A 25,778-nucleotide genomic window follows, 5' to 3' on the forward strand; every position below is an offset into this window, starting at 1 on the left:
ACGTGGGAAGGTAACTGACAATAGCAGTTACTCCTTTCTGAGCAGAAGCAGAAATTTCATTTCAAACTGAGAACTTCTAAGATGTTGCAACTTCTGAAGCGTCAGAAATGAGAGAAAAGGAAAAACTTTTCTGATTAAGGAGATCAGTCTGAATACTTAGATATAATTACTCTTTCTTTCTTATTCCTTCTCTACCCATATCCCCTTCCTTCCTAAAGGGAGAGGATCCTACTTGAGATTTTTCACTTGAGCAAATGAAACTTGCAGATGCAATTGCTTTTGATATAATTTGTTGCATTTGTAGGTATACTTAGTATTTAAGGAACAAAACCTATAGTGTTGCAGATATCCTTTTTTTGTCCAAAGTAGATGAAATCACAACAGCTCTGGGTAGCTGTTTCGCTTACAGAATTAAAAGTTCCAAGGATTTCACTTTTTCCATGCTATCATTCAACATGATCAGAACAAAGTTGTTTACACTCTTCTATGCTTCAGTCACTTAATTGTGATATCAGGGTAATTTAATGCATAATGTGAAGTTATACAAGTAGTAAAAGTGAATTTTCCTACAGCAGGACAACAGAGATATTCCTTTAAATGAAGTGCACTAAGAATCATCCTTGGATCTCCAGTTTACTTATAAAATCCAGTCACATTACAAAAAAGATAAATTGTTAATATCCAATTATTGTTAATATCCAGAAATTCTCTGGGTCTGCCTAACTACATCTACATTTCTGTAAACACATAGTTCCTTCCTTTTACCCCTTCTTTTTTTTTTTTTTAAGATTTTATTTATTTATTTGACAGAGAGAGATCACAAGTAGATGGAGAGGCAGGCAGAGAGAGAGAGAGAGAGGGAAGCAGGCTCCCTGCTGAGCAGAGAGCCCGATGCGGGCCTCGATCCCAGGACCCTGAGATCATGACCTGAGCCGAAGGCAGCGGCTCAACCCACTGAGCCACCCAGGCGCCCCCTTTTACCCCTTCTTTAAGAGTAAGACAACTCTTAAACTTTAACAAGACCAAATGTGAATGAAATTGCCCTTTGGGGCAAAAGATTTCAGCCATTTTTTTTCACATTAAAGGCCTTAAAATGCTTTTATCCCCTTCTGTCTATTCCCTCCATTAATCTTCCTTATTAAAATGCATGCATGCATTAAAAATAAATACCTTGTTAAAAATATTATAATAATGTTAAAAATAAAAACTTTTCCTAGCTGGGTGCCATAGAAAACCACAGTTGGCAAATAATTTGACTTTAAAATTAGCTAACTTGTTGAACATGTGTGTGCCTATTGGGGGATTTCCATAATGCAGAACTACACTAGAATGTGCTTTCAACTTTTTATTCAAGACAACCAAAATGTCCTGATTAAGGTTTAAAAAAATATCAAACTTTAAACACTGTTACCCTGGTGGGGAGATCCTGGCTACCAAACAAATAGACTTCAAAGGGACCTCCCAACTTTCTATAAACCACAGACAAATGTTTGCTATTACTATAGTACTTGGATAGCCTAGGGCCACTTTGTCCTTCACTTGTCGGAGACCTTGAAGATAGGATTAATCACTACCATGAAAAGGGTTTCCAGTAGAGATGAATCTCATATACCTTTTCCCCTTAAGTTCTAGTTTTACACGTAAAGATTAGCTGCAAGAGTTAAATTACGGAAGAGACCTGAAAGCCGGATGAGAAGACAGACTTGCAGCAATAAAGACCAGTAACGGGCTTAAAAAGCAGAAAAACAAAACAAACAAACAAACAAAAAACAAAACAAAAACAAAAATAAAAACAAAAAACAAACCCCTCCAAAAACAATCAAACAAAAAAACATATACTACTTTCTCTACCTTGACTGATATATAGTGAATTACAATCAGTTCAACCAAAGGGCTGGTGACTTCATTTATATAATTCATAAAATAGAAAACAACAAATTTTTTAAAATTAGTCTATGTTTCCTTTGGCTCTAGATAGAGGTTATTTAGAGAAGAGCTAGAAATACAGAATTTTTCAGAATGCTGAAACCATTGGTTTACAGAGCAAAGAGCTCACTGTAGAAATTCTGACTTTTTTCTAAGGAAAAACAGGCCAACAAATTCAATCTCATTTCAGTTTTTGAGAATTTCTTTCTTATTCGTTAGAGAAGAAAAAGGCATTTCCAAGCTGATAGCTTGCAAGCTTGCTAATATAAATTCTAGTTGTGTCTCATCATCAGTGGCATTTTTGTTTCTAAAATTCCAGGCCTCTGTTCCATTAAAATCACTTATTTATTAATTCAACCATTACTTAACTGAGGAAACACCATGTCAGGCATTGTGCTAGGTACTCTGGATACAGAATTGAGTAAGAAACCCAAGAATGTATAGGACATCAGTTGTTCCCTAATTCTCAGAAACTGAGCTCTGTCAGAAGTCATGCTAGAAGATACCTCAAAATATTTTTAGAAATTAGAAGAGAACATAAGGCCATTTAACCCAAATTTCTCAATGCAGGACATTTCCTCTAGAAGAGCTGATAAGCCATCCATTCTCTGCTAGATCCCTCATGGGGCAGCATGTTTCATTTTTTTAATGGTTCTAGTTATTTAAAAGTTCCTCTGTGTTAAGCTAGGATCTGTCCTCTGAAACTTCTAGTACTGGTCTTGGACCTATACAAAAATAAGTATATTTTATCTTCAATAGGGAAGTCCTTCAAATACTTAAGGCCAGCCATCAACTTAACTTTTATTCTCCAGGTAAAATATTTGCAGTGTCTCATATCACATAGTTTCTAAACTATAGCTGAGTAGCAAATGACCTCAGTTTTATTTATATATGTAAGCTACTGATGACAATATTTTCCAGACATTTTCCTTCTGTAAGATGTCAAATAAACCCTTAATTAATTTCTGAGCATTCCTTTTTCTAATTTTATTTTACTTAATCCAAATGCATTTCAAAGTTTTTTTTTTTTTTCTGTAACCTAAGCACATTCAGATTTTTAAAAATTTATAAAACTTACATACAGCAATTTGGGAAGAAATGGGATTGACAAGTGGAGACAGTAGTGTGAGAGGAAATAAATGAATTCTCTATGAGAATATCATTCATGTAAGCTCTTGGGCACCCATCTCCAATCATGGTAAAACAGGGAGGCAAGATTTAGGTCCAATATTATTGTTTTGGGAGGTGAGGAAGGGGAAGAAAGAATCACTTTAAAATCTCAGTAGAGGGCGCCTGGGTGGCTCAGTGGGTTAAGCCGCTGCCTTCGGCTCAGGTCGTGATCTCAGAGTCCTGGGATCGAGTCCCACATCGGGCTCTCTGCTCAGCGGGGAGCCTGCTTCCTCCTGTCTCTCTGCCTGCCTCTCTGCCTGCTTGTGATCTCTCTCTGTCAAATAAATAAATAAAATCTTTAAAAATAATAAATAAATAAAATAAAAAAAATAAAATAAAATCTCAGTAGAATGCCATGATACCTGCATATTTCTGTAGCATCTGTTCTTACATTATTTAATTCATGAAAATATAATATTTCTGGTTACACACCAACTAAAGTGACAGGTAAAGTTGAGGTTACAAAGGGGCAGAGGGGAGGTTGCAGCAGTCTAAAAATTCAGTAGCTCCTAACGAAGGAGAATCCATTCTCCTTATCATCAGAGAGAGGAAGAGAGGGAGAAGCAATTGAAATGATGCAGGTGACTGGCTGGAAACTGACCAGGGGATTAAAATGGTCTTTGAGGACAATAGTACCAGGGGCCAGCTCCATAGGTAATATATTCTCCCAATTACACTCGCGTTACCCTCTAGACCATCTTGAAGTAGCTAACTGCTTTATCAAGTGGACTTTTTAAAAAGGAGAATTTAAAAGGAGCAGAAATAATTTATCACTGAACTCTTGACCGTGAATTTCCATGTGCACCTGGGGCATATTTTATAAAGTTCTAGGAAAACAGGTGTGTGTGAGTTCTGCTTACAGCACTGCAAACTGATAATCTTTTAAACATAGCTCCTTAACTTGAGCAGGACCTCAAGAAAGATTTTTTGCAAGCATATTATTTTAAGATCATTAACAACAAATCTGCCACGCAAAATCACAGAGTATATGTTCTTCACAAAAGAATGAAGGCAATTCCAAATAGGGAATCCAGACAAGAGCCGGGAACCTAACGGCTTGTTCACTCTGAGTTTGCTACCGAGCAACCTCTTACCAGGATTACTTGGAAATTCCTCCGTGAGTCTGAAATACCAACAAGGTGTAGGTGGATACATTTTTTTTTCAGTTTTGATAAGAAATTTTACTTTACACTCATACTTGTGTCTTACTGTAACATTGCCATCTAAAAATATCTTTAAAAACTTAGTTCCTTATCTTGTACTTGACATAATACAGTTTAAAAAGAATCTGTAGAGTCACAGTAGATATGTAGGACTAAATATGGAATGGAGAGACATGAAGTGTCCTTTGTACATCTGATTTGTTCATTTTTCTCTAAATCTAATTCCTTCCAGTCTCTTTTTTGCCTATGAAGATGACTCGGTTACTGCTTTAATAACAAGTATATAATTCCTTTTTATTATTTTTAATTAACATATAATGTATTATTTCCCCCAAGGGTACAGGTCTGTGAATCATCAGACTGACACACTTCACAGCACTCACCATAGCACATACCCTCCTCAATGTCCATAACCCAGCCACCCTACCCCTACCCCCACCCCCCAGCAACCCTCAGTTTGTTTCGTGAATCTCTTATGGTTTGTCTCCCTCCCAATCCCATATTGTTTCATGTTTTCTTTCCCTAACCCCACAACCCCCCCGCCGCCCTGCCTCTCAAATTCCTCAAAGCAGGGAAATATGATAATTCTCTTTCTCTGATTGACTTATTTTGCTCAGCATAATACCCTCTAGTTATATCCACATCATTGCAAATGGCAAGATTTCTTTTTTGATGGCTGCATAGTATTCCATTATATGTATGTGTGTGTGTGTGTATATATATACCACATCTTCTTTATACATTCATCTGTTGATGGACATCTAGGCTCTTTCCATAGTTTGGCTATTGTGGACATTACTGCTATAAACATTCGGATGCACGTACCCCTTCAGATCACTACGTTTGTATCTTTAGGGTAATACCCAGTAGTGCAATTGCTGGGTCATAGGGTAGCTCTATTTTCAGCTTTTTGAGGGACCTCCATGCTGTTTTCCAGAGTGGGTGCACCAGCTTGCATTCCCACCAAGAGTGCAGGAGGGTTCCCCTCTCTCCGCACCCTCGCCAGCATCTGTCATTTCCTGACTTGTTAATTTTAGCCATTCTGACTGGTGTGAGGTGGTATACAAGTATATAATTCTTTACATTCATTTTATCTACTATTAAATGACTAAGGCTGATGTTCTCGGTTTGTCCGTCCAAAAGCATTAAGCCAAAATACAGACCTTTGGTGCTCTTGGAAACATTGACAGCTGACCAGTGTTAATATACGAAATGTGAGTTAGGGACTCACAAATGGCTTGTGCTGTAATTTTTTTTTTTTTTTTGTAAGTCATAGTCTAGGCTTTAGAATGCATTTTGTCTATTTTTGCTTACTACTCTATCCTCAGAGCGTGGTATAGTGCTAGACACAGAGTAGAAACCCATATATTTGGCTGAATGACTAGATAAAGTGGCCCCAAAGTTTACTTCGCTAATAATGTAATTGAATTACATGACTATGAATAATTAGTATTAATATAGTACTTAGCCATTTATAAAACACATTTATATATGGCCTGTCTTACTCTTTCTCACTTTGATTCAATTTACAAATGAAGAATCTGGAGCCCCTAACTGAGAGAGAGAGGCTACTGAGAGGTTCAAGTGTAAGATAAGGGAGTTTGAACTAAAGTGGTGACAGTGCCGGTGAGAGCTAACGTACAGACAGAACCACCAGAGCCTGGTAAGGGACCAAACATGGGACTTCAACTCCTGTACATGTGCTGCCTCATTTCATCTGTTGATATTATGAACTACACATAAAATGTCATCTCTAATTACAAAACAGAGACTCAGGGAATAGGGACTCATTTCTTTTTCCCCTGCCTCCCTTTTCTTTAACAGTTAAGTGACTTCCTCTTGCTCAATGGTTAAGAAGAAGGACCACTCACTTTGCAAAAAAATGAGATCTCCCCCAAAAAGTTTACACCAAAACTGAGGACTGCTGCCTAGCTAGCCAGAACAATGCTGTGAGTAGCTAAGCAGTGCTCACTCCAGGACCTGTGCTATTGGTGTAGTTTGGAGATAGTAGTCATTTACTACTCGATGGAATGATCTGTGTGTTCAGAGGTAGGTGGGACACTAGAGTCCTGAAACAGACCTTTGAATCTATACACGATCATTCAGCCTTTCCTGACACATTCCATGAGATGAGAAACGCAGGGGAGCCCTCTGTCTTTTGGATACATCCAGTTTTTAAGAAAGTCTTTCTTTGGTCATATTCTTGCCTTCTGAAAGCATCAGAGTCCATTTAATCCCTCTTCAAACATCTGAAGAATGCTAGCAATTCCTGAACATCCATAAATCCTCTCTCATAAGCAAAATATCCTGAGTTAATTGTTCATTATATAATGAGATTTCTAATTGCTCTCACCAGTTCTGCTTGGCTTTCTCTAAATAGGAATATCTTGACCTGAACATAATATTCTAGCTATGCTTTGATAGGAGAACACAGCAGAAGGACTAGTCTCTCCTTTGTTTGAAACATTATTCTATTAATGTAGCCTAAGGTAGCATTAGCTTTTATGGCAATCATGATATATTGTTGACTCACAGTGAGATTACAGTCAACTGAAACCCTGAGGCCTTTTTCACACGAATGGCTGATAAGTCACACCTCTCTGGTGGTAGTACAGTTGATTTTTGGAAAAGAGGAATTGACATTTATCACTATTGAGTTTAATCTCATAAATTTTGCCCAAGAATTTTTCACACCGCTCCCAGGAACAGTTCCAATTAGGCTATCCCTACCCAGAAGAGCTATCGATTGGTCTCCACCACTTACCAGACTGAGTCCAAAATATGGACACACTAGACCATTTGTAGTCTGACCTGATCCCCCAGGGTCAGCCTCGTGTTTCCCACATCCCTCACTCTTCCTCACTCCCACCATACTGTAGGCTCCAACCATTCTGAAAGTTGGCTTTCCTTATACAGGGTGCACTTTTCCATGGAATTCCCTGCCCCACCTTTCAATTATTATTCATCCTTTAAAAGACAGCAGTTCAGAAGTCTCAACTGGGGAGCCTGGGTGGCTCAGTCTGTTAAGTCTCTGCCTTTGGCTCAGGTCATGATCTCAGAGTCCTGGGATGGGTCCCACACTGGGCTCCCTGCTCAATGGGGAGCCTGCTTCTCCCTCACCCTCTATCCCTCCCTGCTGCTTGCATGCTCTCTCTCAAATAAATAAATAAAATCTTTTTCTGAAAAGATTATTTACTTATTTGAGAGACAGCAAGAGAGAGTACAAGTGGTGGCATGGCTGTTTGGGAGAGGGAGAATCAGGCTCCCTGCCAAGCAAGAAGCCAATGCAATGTGGGTAGATCCCAGGACCCCAGGATCATGACCTGAGCCAGCGGCAGACGCCCAACCAAGGAGCCACCCAAGCGCACCAAATAAATAAAATATTTAAAAAATATTTAAAAATATTTAAAAAAGAAGTCTCAATTGGACAATAAACTCCTTGAAGCAGGAATATACTACTATACTACTATGAATTTCAGGAAAAGAGACACAGCTTCCAAATCTTACTTTTTTTTTTTTTTTGAGAATTTTTGTCTGTTTTGTCAAAGGAAATAATATTTAAACTTCTTTCTTCAAAGCTATGGAAAGCAGGTTAACGGAAACAGCAATTCTTTGGGAGAGGAAGTAACAAGCGTTTCAGTTTTTCTAAGTGAACCAAGTACCTACCCCAGTTTGTCCAGAGGCAGTGCCATGAGGTGACTGTTCCCTAGAATCACGAAACAAACACCCCTGCACCCAGCTTAGCATTCTGAGAAGAAACCCAGCTGGAAAAACTGCAGAAGCATAATCAGGAGGCCCTCTGTGCGATCATTCTCAATGATACTGAGGAAAAATTAAACAAAATCCCCCAATTAACTTTCCATGAATCCTTCACTGGCTTTTGAGGGGTGGTAATAGATTTGTACCTTTCCATCTATGCCAGGCCTTCAGAGGTTAGGAATAGAGCCTATGGTTTGGGTTTGCAAAGACACAGAACCGATGACGTTGTCCTTGCTGAGAAACTGTACTGATCAACTGCCTTGGATCTGTCATCCTAAATGGTAACTTAGGGGACATGCAGCAAGTCTTCCCCCAGACTGTTCAGTGTATCTGCACACCACAGACCCTGCATACAAGCCCCTCAAGCCACAAAAAGCAGTAAGTGGTTATCACTGATAATATTAACAATGATAACACCTCAGAGTTCATTTACTTAAAAAATATCTATTTACTATGTCAGGCAGCATGTTAGATGCTAAGATAGTACGTCTCAAAGCACGGCCTGAACTGCTTGAAGGGGCTCAGAGAACAAGGTGATAAATGCTACGACAGAGGTGAGCATGCGCTATGGGTGCACCCGAGTGGCACACGTGTATGGTGCACATAACCCAGATTCTTCGGAAGAGGAGAAGTATATATAAGCAGCCCTTGGGGATGAATAATCTAGCCATCAACCCACCCACCCAAAAAATATTTGACTGACAACTCAGCTAAGTGAATGAGAGGTAGGACTTGGGGAAGGGAACAGAAGAGAGAAGCATCAGGACAAGGAAGCACGTGTGTCAGTAGGTACAGCTGGAACAGGGCAGATGAGGCAGTGATAAGAGATGAGGCCAGGGCATTCGGAAAGATGCGGCATGCCACAGTAAGCAATGTTGACTATGTGGTGGGGGAACTGGGCAGTAAGCAGAGAAGTGACATTTCAGATTTTAAAGAAGCCCCTTGAGTGTGGCATAGAGAACAGATCAGAGAGCAAGCATGATCGAACAATGAGAACATTCGGAAGAATACTGCAATAATGAGTATAGGTGACAAATCACGGTGACTTGCACCAGGACGGTTGTGTATGATGGAGAGAAGCAAGCATACTCAAAACAGACCCCAGGGGCAGAACTGGATAGGACCTGGTAAAAGACTGCCACTGGCTGAGAGAGAGAAAGGAATTGAGAATGAATCTCAGCTTTTGCCCTGATGGGCTGTTCTGGGTTAGCCTGTGATGCCATTCCCACAAGTTTTTATTTTCTCAGTGAGATAGGAGGCAAGTTCTTTAGCTGAAAACAAGAGGAAGTGAGGTGGTGGTGAGGAGGGGTGTGAGGGAGACGAGAGAAGCTCTTGAAGACTCACTACAGGAATGAAAGAGGGCTGAAAAGAAAAAAGGATTTCCAGGGAAACTTGAGGGCCAGATTAGACTGGAAAACATAAATTCATAGCAGTATCTCTCAGCACAATTGTGTGTTAAATTTTTCCCAGCAGAGTTCAGCTGTCTAGCTGAAGGAGCAAGAAGGTGAACAGTAGAATAAGAATGTGATGGGAACACAAGGGGAAAATGGAGTTGAGAGAAGCGGCTGAAGATTCCAGAGAGAAAATCATGGGGGCAGGCTCAGTTGTCATGTTCATTTTCACAGACAGGTTCATATTTTGAGCCAGAGAAGAGATAAAAGAAGTGGTCTGATGTGGAAGAAACTCAATGCTTTGAGGAAAGAAATAAAAATTTCAAAGTAAAATGGCCATAAATAACACATTGGAATTGATAGCACACATGGGGAGGAAAGGAGTTGGGGAGAGGGAGCTGACAGTTACCTTGTGATTTTGGGTTTTTTGTTGTTGTTGTTTTTGCAAACTATACCTCCTCACTACACTCCACCCAAAGGAACCCCAGTGGGCTTACATTCTCCTGCACTTTGATAATCCTCATGGAGGAAGCTGTTACACAGGGGTGAGTGTTGCCCCCCTTTGGGTGTGTCAGGGTAGGAAGCAACAAAGATAAGGGTTCTTGGGGAGTGCCTGGTTCTTCTAATAGATCATTGGTTTGAAATGTCCTTCATTGGCCTTTGCTTTCATATGGAGATAGGGACAGAAGTCACATGAGAGAAATATAGCATCAATTACAAGAGAAATTGATGGAAAACCTCAAAGACCTCTGAAGGCTCAGATGGGCTAGAATAAAGGGAAACCATAATCCTTAATGGAGATTAAACAGTATAAGAGAGTGACTACATTTTCTCCAATCTAATTTTAAATGTAGAAGCCCTTTTCAGTGGCAGCCAAAAGATACAGTGTTAGCACAAATGAACATGATGTCATGTAGAAAGCATGGGAATATTTTGCACAATTATTTTATTGTTTTAGGAATTGTAATTATAAGCGTAAAGTAATATCAGCAAACACAGCTGATGCCTGAAAAGGCTTCTGTTCCTCTATCATTTGCAGGAAGGTTAGGAAGAGAAGAGAAACATGATGTAGAAAGAAGGTTGGTGTTTTGTTTTGTTTGTTCCTTAACAAGACAAACGATCCAGGAAAAGAGTTTATTTGCTCCTTAGAGATACAGAAAGATCTCTATGCAAAATGCTTGGCACATTCTACCATGATCTCCAAATGTTGGCTTTCTGTTCCCCTCCTTGGCAAAATAATTAAACATCAATACAGTGAGCATTAATTAAAATATTAATAACACATTTTAAAAATTGTGACTGCATTTATTTTTTTTAAAGATTTTATTTATTTATTTGACAGAGAGAGATCACAAGTAGATGGAGAGGCAGGCCAGAGAGAGAGAGAGAGGGAAGGAGGCTCCCTGCCGAGCAGAGAGCCCGATGCGGGACTCGATCCCAGGACCCGGAGATCATGACCTGAGCCGAAGGCAGCAGCTTAACCCACTGAGCCACCCAGGCACCCTGTGACTGCATTTAAATGGGATTAACCATATAGTTCCTGTGCCTTAGGTCGCTGCCTGTCATCGCATTCTGCAAATCAAATTTCACAACACACTAAGCAGGAAAAAATGTGTACAATGCTACATTTTAGTTTCCGATACTGTGATGGCCCAGGGGCACTCAAAAATAATTTTTTATAATCATTCTAAAAAATTGCTCCTGCAGCTGCAATTTTGAGTCAGAAGAGGGTAAAGAGTGGGATAGGTCAAGAGGAAATGGAATACGAGACCCTTAAAATCTGAAGGTCACTAAAATCAACTTTTCCCTTCAGTACTCTTCCCTTTCCTTTTTCCATCCTCTTTCCGAATGCAGTCAGCACTTTCTCTTTTCCCTATACGTTCTGGTCTTTCGGTGACCTAAAGTTGCAGCCCCTATGCCTTCCTTCACACCTGTCATTTTAGAATTTGCACTGGCCATCCTGACTGTGGAAAGGCAATGTTATTCGATGCATGCTGTTTCTTAATTAAGCAACCATTGGACCCCCAGACTGGCAAGACTGGTTTTCATATAAGCCTTGGGATTTGCAAGAGTGTTTTTTGTTTGTTTGTTTTATTTTTATTAATGGCAGCATTACTGGACGGAGTTTGATCCTCCCCGGACTCCGTTCTTGGACTTTCCTCTTTTCCATCCACATCCACTCCCTGATAATCTCATCCAGTTTCAGGGTTTTCAGTATCACCTCTACATAGATGACTCCCAAATTTATCTATGTAATACTGACCTCTCCTCTGAATTCTACACTCACAGATCTAGCTGCCTACTTGGTATCTCCACTCGTATGTCTCATAGGCAACTCATACTTAGCGTGTCCAGTAATGAGCTCCTGGCATTCCTCTCCAAATCTGCTTCCCTAGAGTCTTCTCCACCTGAGTAAATGGCCAGTCCATTCTTCCAGGTGATCAGACTAAAAGCATCCTTACTTCTCTCTTTCTCTCACACACTCCATCCCACCTGTCAGCAGATGCTGTTGGATCTTTCCACAGAATTGATCTCGAACTCAACTACCTTTCACCGTTTCCATTGCTCTCCTTTGTCCGTGCGCTGTGAGATCTAGCCAGAATTATCACAGTAGCATTCTAACTAGTCTCCCAGCTTCCCTCTTTGTTTTTTTTCTTAATACATAAGCCAAAGTGATCCTATGAAAAATAAATTCATCATTTCTTCCCTCTGCTTAAAACCTCCAATGACTTCCAATCTCATCCAGGGTAAAATGATCTTATAATAACAACTTATAATACTTTATAGTCCAAATTGGGACTACTTGGAGAATGAAAGGGGATTCTAGAAATAATTAACAGACTTTAACTGATCTGAGTGTAAATTTGGGCTATCCTGACACCTACTCTGAGGCACCACCCTCTAAATATCTCTCTGACCTCTGACCTCACGTACTATGCTGTACCTCCATCCCTCTGTTTCATCACCAGCCTCCTCATTGTCCTGGTGACATCAGGCACACTTCCTTGGGGTCTTTGCTCTTTCCTTATATGTCCACTGCTCACTTCTGCTTTCCTTCAAGTCCTTATTCAAAAGTTCCAGTGAATTCTTTCCCTGGGAGTTCTTTCTAAACACTAAAAATCTCCTTCCTACTTTCTAGCCCCTTCCCCTGCTTTATTTTTTCCCTTACACTTACCACTGTCTAACATTGAGTATATTTTATCTTGTTTAGCATCTTACATTTAGAATGTAAGCTCAGGAGTAGGAATTTTTTTATTTTTTGCTCTGTATCTCCAACTCCTAAAATAATGGTTGGCATATAGGAGACGCTTTATAAATAATTATAGAAAGAATAAATGAATCATGACTACTTTGAAAAGCTTAGCGCTTAGCACTTAGTAGATGTGTAATATCCAACATAATTAATAAACATTCATATGATTCAGTATGATTCAATTCAATAAATGTATTTTGGACAGTTATGCCTTGCAGAGATCTGTGCCAGGTACAGAGGCTGGGGGGCTGGGAGCCACAGGGCACACACAAGGGTAGATGCGACAGAGTTCCTCAAGAAGTGAACACTATAGGAGTAGAAGAGGTAGGGAACATGATATGGTTATGTGCGAGTGACAGAGTACATGGGGGTGCAGAGGAGGGAGAGGGTTGTATTTACTGAGTTTTCAGACACTTCTGATTACTGATCAGAAGCAGTAACTTCTGTATTCTCTGTCATGATTCATTTTCCTCATCTTCCTGAGCCCTCAATCCCTATCACTGCCATTCTGGTTTCTAGGGTTCTCCATGCCGTGGTAGGAAGCGGCTCTTCTATGCCCAGATGTACCTGACCCCCAGGTGCCTGCTCCTCGTCTGCTCTTCAATGTCTGGCCTTAATTTTTCAATGTGAATCATTCATTGCTAACTCGGCATTTTATAATCTGATTTCTCAAAGTTTCCAGAATATTTTAACAAAATATTGGCAAAGTTAAACCATCTAATTGAACAAAGGCATAGCAAACAGACGCTAACAGACTTTTTTTTTTTAAATAGCTAGAAAGGAGGTATATTTGGAGGAAGAGTCTATTCTTTGAAATCAATAAATCAAAGTTTATTGATTTAATCTCTGGGGTGGTTCTAATTTTTATGTAGCTTCTTTAAGTAATTTTAATTAACAACTGCCTTGTGGATTTTTTTTTTTTAAACTAAAGGCATTTTTTTTTTTTCCTGAAGAACACTGTTATAAATTTCTGGCCCCACCCCTACAGGAAAGGAGTATTCCAGGGTGTGGCTAATCGAAACACTCTAAACAAATATATACAACATTTTATTTTCAAGGAAGTTCAACAAAATTATACCTAGGAATATGCTTCAAAGCAAAACATTAATACACTGGATGAATAACTTGGTAAGAAAAATGACTTAAAGCAGCTACTAGCTAGTTTACTTTTTAAAAAAATTTTTTTAGCTATAATAAAACCTAATCATGTAAATAATTTAAAGGCAAGCTGATAATCCCTGCTCTGGCGTGGGTTGGCTCATTTCTTATTTGAGTCTGACCAAGTTACTCTGACTCACTAAGTCTCGGTCTCTTTTTCTGTAGAATGGGGTTACTACTGGACCTAATTACCAGGGTTCTCGCGCTAATAAGGGGTATGGTGCTCTCTACAGAATGCCTGCCACATGGGTGTTCACTGCCCCCTTGACTCACGGCGTTGCTACTGCGACAATCGGCACAAGCAGGTTTCAGTGATTAAGAAAACACAAGGAGCTAACCAAAGAGGAGTGTTTAGAAAGTATTCCAACTCATGTATTACGTTCTCTTTTCAGCTAAAAGTCTAAATATTGCTTAGCATATTGTAAATGTAAATACCTGCAAAAACCTGATTAAGTAATTAATCATTTTCTGCACACTAGTGCCAGTGACTTTACCACAAGGTATTGAAATGTAATCTTTTCTGTGCCAAAGAGACATCCTTCAAAGAGACAAATGATTACTCAGATTTTGAAAGGCATGTAATTTGCACAACATATCTGGGAATTAATCATACACTATCTCATATTATTTAATAAATCAGCCACCCCAAGGATCATGTTTAATTCTTACCCAGTAGATTGTAAGGACAGTAAAAGAAAGGAATGTATATCTTTTTTGTATCTTTCACACCACCTGACTTGAGACAAAGGAATTTCAAACTATTATAGTGGAAATAGCACTGGGTTACAAGTTAGGAAACACAGATTTCAGCTGAGTAATTACAGACAAGTCATTTAACTCCCTTTAGGCTTCAGATTACTCATCAGTCATGTGTTTTTCCATCGATGACATGTAGGTTCCTCTTCAAATGCTCTCATTCTAAGAAACACTTGCAAGAGGAATTTTTCACAATGCTTGTCATTATAATACACAACTTCATTTTTCCATATCTACAGGTTGAAGACACGGGACCCTTAATTACAGATTTTGTTCACTCAGAATAACTTGCCAGGAACTCAGAATTCTTGACTATTCCATCAAACACAAATCTTTCAATCTGTTTAGAAACAGCAAACCCTCCTTGCTAGCACTCCCCATCCTCCACCTTGTTTTCTTTTCCTTTCTTTCTTTTTATTCTTATTTCTTTTAATTTAATTTAATTTAATTTGGTCCTTATCACACTCTGACATACTGTCTATTTCACTTAAGTATTGGTTTTCTGTTCTCCCTCCAACCCCCTCCCCCAGCACCTAAGCCTCACGGGAACAGGGACTTTTATTGTTTCGATTCGCCACCATATCCCCAGCACCTGGAATGGCATCAGACACCTAACAGCCCCAAAATTATTTGATGAACAAACGAATGAATAAACGTAATTTAAGGTCCTTCATTAACTGCCTTTCCCCAACCACAGCTTATCTCATATTTTTACCAGTTCAATTTCTCCATGTTAACCAGGGTTTCTGAATCTTATCCCCCTCCCCGAGGCTTATATTCATTTTCCCCCTCTGTGTCATCTAAGGATATGCTCTTCCTTGTCATCTCTCTCATCTGTTCATGCTCATTTATTCAGCTACAGATTTACTGGATGCCTCCTGTGATCCCAGCAATGTGCTTACATGCTGGGAATACAGAGGCAAATAAGGCCGGCACAATCCTTCCCTGGTGCTTCATTTGAGACCAGCCTTCTTCTGTTCTTGGCTTCTCTGTGCTGCTGCCTCCCTTTGAGTGTTTTATATTCATAGTGCCCTGGAGGGAAAAAAAAGTCTGTGTGGTTTGGTTGGTTGCTATCCAATTTTGAATAGAGCTTTTCTAGCAGTAAGTTATAGAGCAAGGGGCAGCAATGCTCGCTTCTGAGATGATGACTCCATCACCCTAGAGTTGCCGCGGGGTCGCTGGAACATTGCTGTCTCCTGAATAGTGACGACTGAAACTCCCTTTGAATGAAGCCTCACTGTGCAGAGCCTAAAATGATTTGCTGTAACTCCTCACTTCCCTCTGTTTTCTGTACCCAGAGGGAGTCTGACAGTGCTTCTCTGAATCCCCCCAAAAGCTGACCTAACCTCTCATCTTTAGCTTCAAAGTTGTTTTTACCCACGGCTCCAGCTCAGTAGAAGATGAAGCCCCCAACAGGCAAAGAGCTTTGATGTCAAACCATGACAAGTACCAGGCCTCTCTGTGCCTTTTTAATAATTATTGTGGTATACGTGAAAATTGAGAAGTATGTATATTTAAGGAGTATGATTTGGCGATTTGATGTACACATGCATTGTGAAATAATCACCATGTTCAAATTAACGTACCCATCACCTCATTGACCACTTTTTTGTGTATGTGTGGTGAGAATCTTGATATGCCCTCTTAGTAAATTACAAACACACAAGGAAGTGTTGGTAAGTATAGTCACATTGCTGTACACTAGAATTTATTTATTATAAATTCACTAGAATTTACTCATCATCTCCAGAATTTATTCGTCTTGCATAACTGAAACTTTGTCCCCCTTGAACAACATCTCTCCCATCTGTCCTTTCACCAGGATTTGGGGAGCATTAACACCTCCATCCCAGCATTTTCCAACTTGTAATCTGGGGATCTCTGGGGTTCTGAAAGCTAGTAATTGGAGTTCTGCAAAAAGAGGGTTGCACTGGGTAAATAAGTTTGGGAAGATCACATCCTGTATTTCCCACTTAGGAACACAGGTCACATAATGAGAACATTTATGTATTTACAGGTGTTAATTTTGCTAAACCCACTCAGTGTTTCTCAACCTAGTTTGGTCATGGAACCAGAACACCAGTAATACTCAGAGGACACTCCTGCTCAGGAGAAAGCTGTTTGGCACCACCTTTTTCACCTTCATGTCACATCTAGATGAGTAACAAATGGTTGTGACAGAGTGAGCAAGAAGAGAGATATGCAGACATCTCTCTGCAAGCAGTTCTTTGGGGGTCAATAATGACAACAGAACATAGTTTTGTGGAACAAACGCTAGACTTACAGTTACAAGACCCATGATTTAGTCCTACTTCTGCCATATAACTAACTAATGCAATGTTGTTGGGAAAATCGCTTCACCTCTGAGCCTTGGTTTCCTGTCCTGCAAAGAAGACACATTGTAGGAGAACCATTCATTGTAAATGCTGACCAGTTTAGGAAGTTGTTGTATAGCAGATTTAACCTTGATTTAACTTGATTAAAAAGTATCCTTCTGGGAGGCTTTTGAGGACTGTATTGTTTTTAAAAAAGATTTTATATATTTATTTGAGAGAGAGAGTGTGTGCAAGTGGGGAGGAGAGGGAGAAGCAGGCTCCAATGAGCAGGGAGCCCAATGCAGGACCCTAGGGTCATGACCTGAGTTGAAGGCAGACACTTAACTGATTGAGCCACCCAGGCACCCCACGGGGGCCCATATTTTTGAAAGTCCTCTTTCAGATGTCTGGTGCCTTCAACTCTGAAGATGGAGGTATCTGATTTCTTAGACATGAAGCTGCAGGTCTCTCTAAGGCCCTAAAAATCCAAAGAAGTATTTTGGAATGAATAATGGAAACAAATTAAGTCTGGGATATATTTATGTTAGCCTGAGTAGTAGGATAATACCTAGAGAAGTCCTAAGCAGTCTTATATTGAATGGAGAAAGATAGAGGTCTATATAATAGTATAAGTAAGCAACAAATGAAATTTGAGATGACTTATTTGGCCCTAGGGTAACTGGCTTATTTTTCTGATCAGTCAGTTTCCAAAGATGGAGACTGGGGATAGAGAGTTGTACTGCAAAATTAATCTGTGGTTCAGCACTAACTTATATTTCACAGCAACACAGGAGACATAGGTAGTAAACACCTCCAGGGAGGTGTCCTCTGAACCTTATGTTTGAGGAAGACTCTCTTCTACTTTCCAACTCAGGAGGGAAAGATTCACTCCCAAACCTGTGCTCTGAAGGGAAGAAATTCTATGATGGTTTACTGTATGCTTGCAAAAATACTCGAGAGGGAACCGGATGGCTCTTGATTTTTTTTCTTGCCATTGAATTTTAAGTCTACTGAAACAAACTGGATATAAAAGGTAACTAAAACTGGATATAAAAAGCAAAATATCTAACACAAATTTTAGTCTCTCTGTGCTTGAAATTTGATATAATAAGCACTGATGACAATAAGTAGTTGGGCTTTAAAGAAGATAAGATTTTGCATCCACTCTGAGTTAAATAAATGTTACCTTAGTTATCTCTAAGTAATTGCTGGGCCATTGTAATACATTCAATGTGATATTTGCTAAGCAAGCATGCCTGCCATCTGGTTACTGAAAGACTGTATTTTTGCTACTTCATAGATACACATGGCCCAGTAGCACTGAGATGTAGGGAACCGATATGAGCGTGTGGATCAATTCCAAAGCAATTTGAGAGTTCAAGCCATTCCCTTGTTTGCAACACAAAGTGTTCTCCACATAAGAAAACAACGAGTCTAACTTATCCGTCTCTTCCTGTCCTGGTATCTTTAAAAATGTCCATCGTGACAGGGTGCACATGGGTTTACAATATGAAGCCAACTTTATTATTTATTTAAGATTTATTTATTTATTTGAGAGAGAGAGAAAAAAAGAGAGAGAGAGCATGAGCAAGAGGGGCAGGGGGGAGAGAAGAGAATCTCAGGCACCCCACGCAGGGCTCTGTCTCATGACCCTCAGCTCACGACCTGAGCCAAAACCAAGTCGGATGTTTAACTGACTGAGCCACCCAGGTGCCAACTTTAGAGACCAAGAAGAAGAAGTAGGAAAAGTCATCTGTTGGCTGTTTGTGCCACTCCCACTTGGTTCCCATGCCAGCGGCACTGTGCCCGGTCCACAGACAGCACACAGAAGAAGGAGCTGGGTAACATGGCTAAAGTCCATATGTGACTTTGGTAGCAGGGGGAAGAAGTTCCCAACCAGCTTCTTTATTAGGCCGCTCGCAAGCACCCCTCTCCCCAAACCAAAGGCAGAATTAGTGGCACTGACTACAGTGCCTAATACATAGCAGGGGCTCCTAAGTATTTACTAAATACAATCATCTGGGAAGCCGGAAAACAGAAAAACAAAGGACGGCTAGGACTACTAGAAGAGAGCATATCTTAGTCTTTGTAGCTATTGTACTATAGACATTGGACATATGCCTCACACGTAGTCCAGGCTCTCTCAGCTTTGCTACTATTAACACAGGAGGCTAAGAATTCTTTGGTGGGAGTGGCAGTGGGAGTGGTACTACCGTCTTGTAGGAGCTTTAGCAGTCCCTGGCCTCCTCCCATGAGATGCCCACAGCATCCCTCTCCCAGCAAAAATGTCTTCAGCCACTGCTAAATGTCCCCTGGGAGGGTCCAGGGGTGGAAAAATCACCCCTACTTGAGAACCACTTATTTCGTCTGTGGGTTCATGACACGTGCCAGAATTAGAAAGATTATATTCTCTCTTCCCTTTTTTCCAGAATCAACATTTTTTAAACATGATTTTATTTATTTTATTTTTTAAGTAAGCTTTACATCCAACATGGGGCTTGTACACATGACTCTGAATGAGTTCTGCTGACTAAGCCAGCCAGGCACCTGTCTGAATCCATATTTCTTGATCTACATGATGGTATTTTACATTCTTAATCTGATTTCACTTAACTTAGTTTTCTCTAAATGTTTTCATAATGCTATACAGGGGTGAGGGGGATTTTCTAGGTATATCCACATAAGTTAAAAAGACCTGTTTTCCCATTAGGGAAGGGGAAATATGAAACAAGGAGAAAACATTCCATACAGAAATTGGACTAGTAGCTAAGGAGGCTGTTTTGCAAAATGAGGTTGAGATGGTTTTGGGCCCAAGGTAGATAGAAGTCCCTAAACTGCAACTGTGAGTCCAAAAAGAACTTTTGTATCTTAAAAGACACTACCCTCATTTGTTTGCTATGCATTCTTATAATCTTAACAATAAAACTCCACTGTTATACAAAAGTATCCTTCTGACAAACAGATTTTTTTTCTCCCTTGGCTTTAGTTTTATTTACTTCCTATTTATATTAACAGTTTCAGGAAGATACCAGCATGCATGGACTCCAGGAACCGGCTGTCTCAGTAAATCCTGTTCCTTCGGAATTACAGTAAGTAGTCTCACTAACTGAAGAAATCATTAGCCCTTTAAACCTCAAAGATAGAGTGATGATGCCATGTATCTACTCTTCCTAAAATTAAGAAAATTAAAACCTTTGAATTCCCAGCCAAACCCAGCCAGTGGACAACCTGCTTGAAAATGACTATACATCCATATCTAAGGGTGAGAAATAATTTATGACAAATAAAGCTCATGAAAAATTCTAATTTCATTCATGTTGCTACAAGTACACCTTCATGCTTTAAAAAAATGTGGGCTGGTAACATTTTTCTACCTTACTTAGAGCGTGGAGTTAAACGTGTGCTCTTACCTCTCCTCCAGTGCACGGAAAAGGATTGGAGTATCTCGAAGTGCAAAGAGCTCCCTTCTTGACGACATCATCTTCCAGCCCAAATGTAGCTGAGCAGTTTGTGGCAAAGTACTTGTAAGGCTTCCATGTCTTCCCAAAGTCCTGGGACCGGTCCAGCACCATGGCTGCTGGCCTGGGGGACTTGAACACCATAATTAGATGAGTGAAGTAGAATTCAGCTTCCAGGTCTAACTGGATCTTTTCTCTGTGCACATCCTCAGCAGACTGCCACCACGTGCGGGGAAACCTGAACGATGAGTCTGCCATGGCGGCTGGCAGGTGAGCCAGGTGAGGCTGGGCGGCATTGCATTTGTCACATTTGGGCTGCCGACAAGTCAGATCAGCGTTCTCACTGTAGGAGCAGTACAGCTCAGTGGCGTTCTGGCCACAGGTGGTGTCGGCCCAGAGTTTTCTCCCTAAAGCCAAGTTTCCCATCCGAGGGTTGCAGGCTTTTTCACAGCGGGAACTCACTCCGGCTACTCCACTCAGTCCTAGGAAAGGGAAAGCATATGTTATTCAAGACAAACCCATCTGGAAAGCTCTTCTGTCTTCAACGGTCAAGTCATCCCCAAAGAGCTTAAGACTTTCACTAAAGAGGAAATTCTATCAAACTGGAGCACAGAATACTGTCCTGCATTTCCAGTGCGTTTGTCTATATGTGTGCAAGCATTTCATGGTCAGATGCACGATTCACATAAAGGGGGTAAAATCACACAGATAAAGGGTGAGAGAAAGGAAAGGGGAAACACTGGGGGAAAGATATTGGCCTGAACTTTTTAAGTACTTTGCTTAAAAAGTACATTCTATTCCCTATATTTGAAATACGTGTTTGTTTTGAAGTAGGACTTAAATAATCCCTAAAAACAATAATGTTTTTAAGATCACCAAATTTAGTCTTTCAGATATAATTTGAGTCCTTAGCATTATCTAACATGCTTATTAGGACACATTAAGGAGGAAATGTTTTATTCTATTATATTTTTAATCCAAAAATGTGACAGGACAAATTCCCTAGGAAAAGCAATACGAGATATTTATCAATATACAGTGGGATCTCACTTAGGGAGGCAAAATGAGAGACCACTGGTGCTCAGATACATAATATCTATTTTTGATATTGAGTAAATATAACTAATAAAAGAATCTCTAAACTGCCAAATGGCAGAAAAGCTTATTTGACATGCTCTCTGCCTCTTGAGGGCTTCTACCTATGACAGATTATATAGTAGTTGCCTGTTTGCTTAACAGGAGAATGTTTACAGTCTGGCAGCCACTAACAGCACCTTTAAACATTATCTGTGAACTAAAACACCTTCTTAAAGAAACATGTGCTTCCATCCAAACAAAGGTCCAACAGACTTTAATGTTTCAAAATGACTTAAAATGATAAACATTATCCTCTTATTAACATCTTGACTACGTATTTTAATCCTTTAATTTGGGTTTGTCATGTTAATTATGAATACCTTAAGCAAAATCATCTATTTTAGAAGTTAAAACAGAGAAGGAAAGAAGGAAAAGGAAGTCAAACCCCAAATTCTGGCTAATTGAACGTTTCTGCTTCTTAAGAGAGAGCACCTCTGAACTGTTATCACTGGGCTGTTGGAGAAGCCAAATGACAGCTTAGACTAAAACAGAGACAGACATTTCACACACTGACTGACAATCACCAACCCCACATAGCCTCTGCAACCAAAAGAAAGGGCTTCTTTAGGCACGTTTTTTTAAATGTCAAATTCAAAGTGCATTATGCCCAGTCTCTGTTTGCCACTGTTCTGATTAGCGGCAGCAACAGTTGCTTGTGGCCAGATCACCCAAACACACAGTGAGCTATGACTCACCTGCAAAGCATTTCAGGGAAAATCATATACTGCCCGTACAAGTATTTTTGACTTGAAACACTTGCCTTGTGATATTTATTTACAACCTCCTGATTGCTTGCATGTTTTTGCCATAACATGGTTTGAAAAGGGAAAGATTTAATAAAATTCACTTTGTGGTTTGGGGAGCATGCATAAATGCAGGCAGGCGTGCATCCCTAAGAAGAATTAAAGTAAAATCTTAGACCTCTAATGGCTCCTTGGGGGAAAGTACTGGATCGTTTTAAATGCCTTCAAAGTAGTAAGTACAGAAAGGACTGGAGCCAGATAAATAATTGGTAGGCAAAATACTTGGAGCTCCGCAAAGAAGTGACTATCCAAGCATAGCAAGGATGCTCCTGAATCTGGCGGATTGGGGTGAAGATTCTAAAACTTTGCTTTACTGTTTGCCAGCGTCTCTGGGGGGCAGAGTGGAAGAAGGGAAGGTACAGGGCGCCAATGTTCTCTGTCCACCAGTCCGTCCCTCCAGCCCACACTCCCCTTTCTAGAGCAAAGGAGAAATGTTTGAGAGATTGGATGCGTGAAGAGTCAGTCCCTCACTTTCTTTCCCCCTCACACAGTGAGCTGACCTTACCCCTGACTAGAAACCAGGTGACCCTCAAGGGGGAGGGAGAGGAACAGAAGGGGGGCTCCCGAATTTAGAAACGGCGCGCTGGGAACGGGTGGCCAAGGACAGCCTAGGAAAGCCGGGGTGGGAGCAGGAGGGAGAGAGCCTCTGCCGACACCTTTGCCCGCCGTCCAGTTACCGAGACAGAGAGCAGACCCGCCCCCGACCTCCCACGGAGCCTCAACCAGGGTACCAATTCCCTAGGGGCGGCCAGCCAGCTCGTGCAACCCAGGGTGATGACCACCTATCGTCCCAGCCCGGGGTCTCACTGCGTTCCAGCCACTGCCGTGGAGAAAGGGCACACACCCCACCCAGGTGTTCCTACCTGGTTCCCTAGTGCCCAGCATGAGGTGGGGGACTGCGGCGATCGCTCTCCACGAGAGAGCAGCCGCGGCCCACGCGCGCCCAGGGTCGCTGGGCCATCCCTCCCCATCATTCCTCAGGCCATGAAGTGCCGGGGGATGGCGAGCTTGGTCCTTTGTTCCTCACAAAGTGGAATAGCAGTTTTTCGCAAGCTCAAAACGAGAAAGAAACCAAGGCCGCGGTATCTCCGGCAGGGCGCACCCAGGATATCGGGTTATCTAAGGGCATGTGTATCGCAGTTGCAAAAAAATCAATAGTATTTTAAACTGCAGAGACCCGGGGGAAAGAGGCGGAACATGGCCACTCATTTCATCCTCCGGAGCTGAGCTTAGCGCTCCCAGCCCGCACTCCCCTGCACCCCCGAGTCCCGAGGTAGGGAACAGAAAGAGCGAGGGAAAGGGGGTGGGGGCCCAGCAGCGTCACCACCCACCTGCGGCCACCGCGGAGCAGCCCCAGAGCAGCAGCAGCCGCGCGCAGCTCCCCATGGCCGGGAGAAGCCGGGAGGACCCGGGCCGGGCGGGTGCGGGAGGGAGCTGAGCCCTTTCGGTTGTGGGATGAAGCGCCAACAGTCCTCGGGAAGAACTGGGGCTCTTTATTTCTTCCCCCTCCTGGGGCGCCAAGCTCGGTCAGTGGGCGCCGGCTGCTGGGAGCCGCGGGCCGGGGCCGCGCCGGGCGGTGGGGTGACCCTCGCGCACCGGCCTGGAGGGGCCCGGGCACCTCAGGGGCGACGGGAGCCCCCGGACCATAGCCGGCCTGGCCGCGCAGCCCCTGCGGAGCGGTCCCGCGGACTTCTCCGCCGCTAGCCCGGGGCTCAGCGCCCGCAGCAGCCGCTGAACTCTGCGAGACCTTTCACTTCCCGGCCGCCGCCGCCGCTGCTGCCTCCCGGGCGTCCTCCTCCGCTTTTACCACCTCCTCTCGCTGCCGAGTCTCGGTCCCGTCCTTCTCCATGGGCAGTTCCATGGGATGCATTTTTATTGCACCGACACCGCGGCGCTCCGGTGCCAGCCCTCCTCCCCTTGCACCTCCACCCCTTCCTCCTGCCCGCCCCCAGCGCTCGCTTGACAGCCGGGGCGGTGCAGCCTGCGCTGCCGGGTCGCCGCCGCCGCCGCCGCCGCGCCCCGGGAAGGGTCTCCCGGCCCCTCAGGCCGCCCTCGAAGCCTCGCTACCAGCTCGTTCCGCCCGCCTTAGCCCCCGCGGGTACGGGTCACCTCGGCCCCCAGCTTCCCTCGTGCTCCTCCCGGCGCTTGCCCTGCATCTCCCTGCGTGACCCCCCTGGTGCCCTTCAGCACCCACAGGCCTCTTCTGGGAAGCAGTCTCCCACCTTCTCCCGGAACATTCCAGAGAGCAGTTGACTCCCTCTTGATCAGGTCAGGACATGCCAAGGGGCTTAAAAAACCGCGAAACAGGCTAGCGCCTCCTTCCCACATCCCCCAGCAAAACAAACCCTCCCCTCCACTCCCCATCTCCGCCACCCCTTCTCCCGGAGCCTCTCAGTCCAAGAAAGGAACCCCCCAACCCGGCTCTGGGTGGTGGGCTTTGGAAAGCGCACTGCTAAGTGGCCTTCGCTGCTTCTCTGCTGCCTTGCGGGGGGGGGGGGGGGGGGGGGACATTTGGCCTAAACAATCAATGCTTACTTTACCAGAGGTGTATGCATTTGGATGTAAAAAGCGTTCCCTAATTCAGACCCAAGGTGCTAAAAGAAAAGGGTCACAGGACTGGCTAATGGGCAGCGTAAAACATCCTTGTCTAGAGGCAGGGGCATGACAAAGAGAAATTGGTCTTTCCAAGCACTCTCACTCCATATAAAATGCGTAGTGCTGTGAACCGATAATGTTGTGAAGTAAGTTATGGGGGCAACTTAGTAGCAACCAGAAGCAGCTAGTTGTGAATAGGATTGCTCAGGGCTGCTGCTTATGGATGGAGATTAATTAGCACTTGAGTCTGGGACTTTTGCAACTTCTATGAAAATATGATTCCACGCACACATCCAGGAGGAGGCAAAAGTTAAGTAGACAGCCGTGTTCTATCGCCATGTTCATTTTGTGCCTTTGAATATTTCCCAGAAAATTAACTACATTACAAGTACCTAATTCAGTTGTGTGTTACTGATAATGACAATTCAGAGTTTTGGGTCTCAAGTTCATATTTTTGATGGCTCACCTGGGGATATATAAGAAATTTGTATCTCCCAAGAAGAATTGGGATGAAGTCAGCTTCATCTATTTGGAAGACATTAAAATTATTCCTCTGGCCAATACTGGAGAGTGGCAAAAGGTATGGGACAGCAATTTATATAACACTTTAGGAAATAAACCCTTTGAGTTTTCAAATATTGGCAGTGTTGGGGTTTTCTTCGTATCTTATGGACACTCTCTCATTTGAGTCACTGGAACACCTCTCCAAATTATTCTTTTTACCAAATAAATGATAGGAAATTAAAATATCTAAAGTCTCATAGCCCCAATATTAACCTAATGGCCAAAGCAAAGTAAAGAAAGAGCACATTTATTACTAGCCCCCGAGTCTGTGGTATTGAGCAGAACTACTCCATTTCTCATTACAGATTTCAGAAACATTTACTATCTACA

The 25,778-nt window shown here is 42.1% G+C and overlaps 1 protein-coding gene across 3 annotated transcripts in view; it reads right to left on the reverse strand.

Annotated features, from left to right (window-relative positions):
* NTN4 (netrin 4) overlaps window positions 1-23,752 on the reverse strand; it is a 114,212-nt gene extending 90,460 nt beyond the window's left edge. For 2 of the 3 annotated variants that reach the window (XM_047741953.1, XM_047741952.1), the window contains exons 1-2: window positions 23,621-23,752; window positions 20,302-20,831 (exon numbers count right to left, since the gene is read on the reverse strand). In XM_047741953.1, the coding sequence (XP_047597909.1) occupies window positions 20,302-20,831; window positions 23,621-23,675 (585 nt within the window). In that variant the 5' untranslated portion in view covers window positions 23,676-23,752. Of the gene's footprint in view, window positions 1-20,301; window positions 20,832-23,152; window positions 23,173-23,620 lie in introns of those variants that run through there. The other variant, XM_047741954.1, reaches the window with a different exon arrangement.
* Window positions 23,753-25,778: the final 2,026 nt, after the last annotated feature.

Source organism: Lutra lutra, chromosome 8 (assembly GCF_902655055.1).
Source record: "Lutra lutra chromosome 8, mLutLut1.2, whole genome shotgun sequence".
Taxonomy (NCBI): Eukaryota; Metazoa; Chordata; class Mammalia; order Carnivora; family Mustelidae; genus Lutra; species Lutra lutra.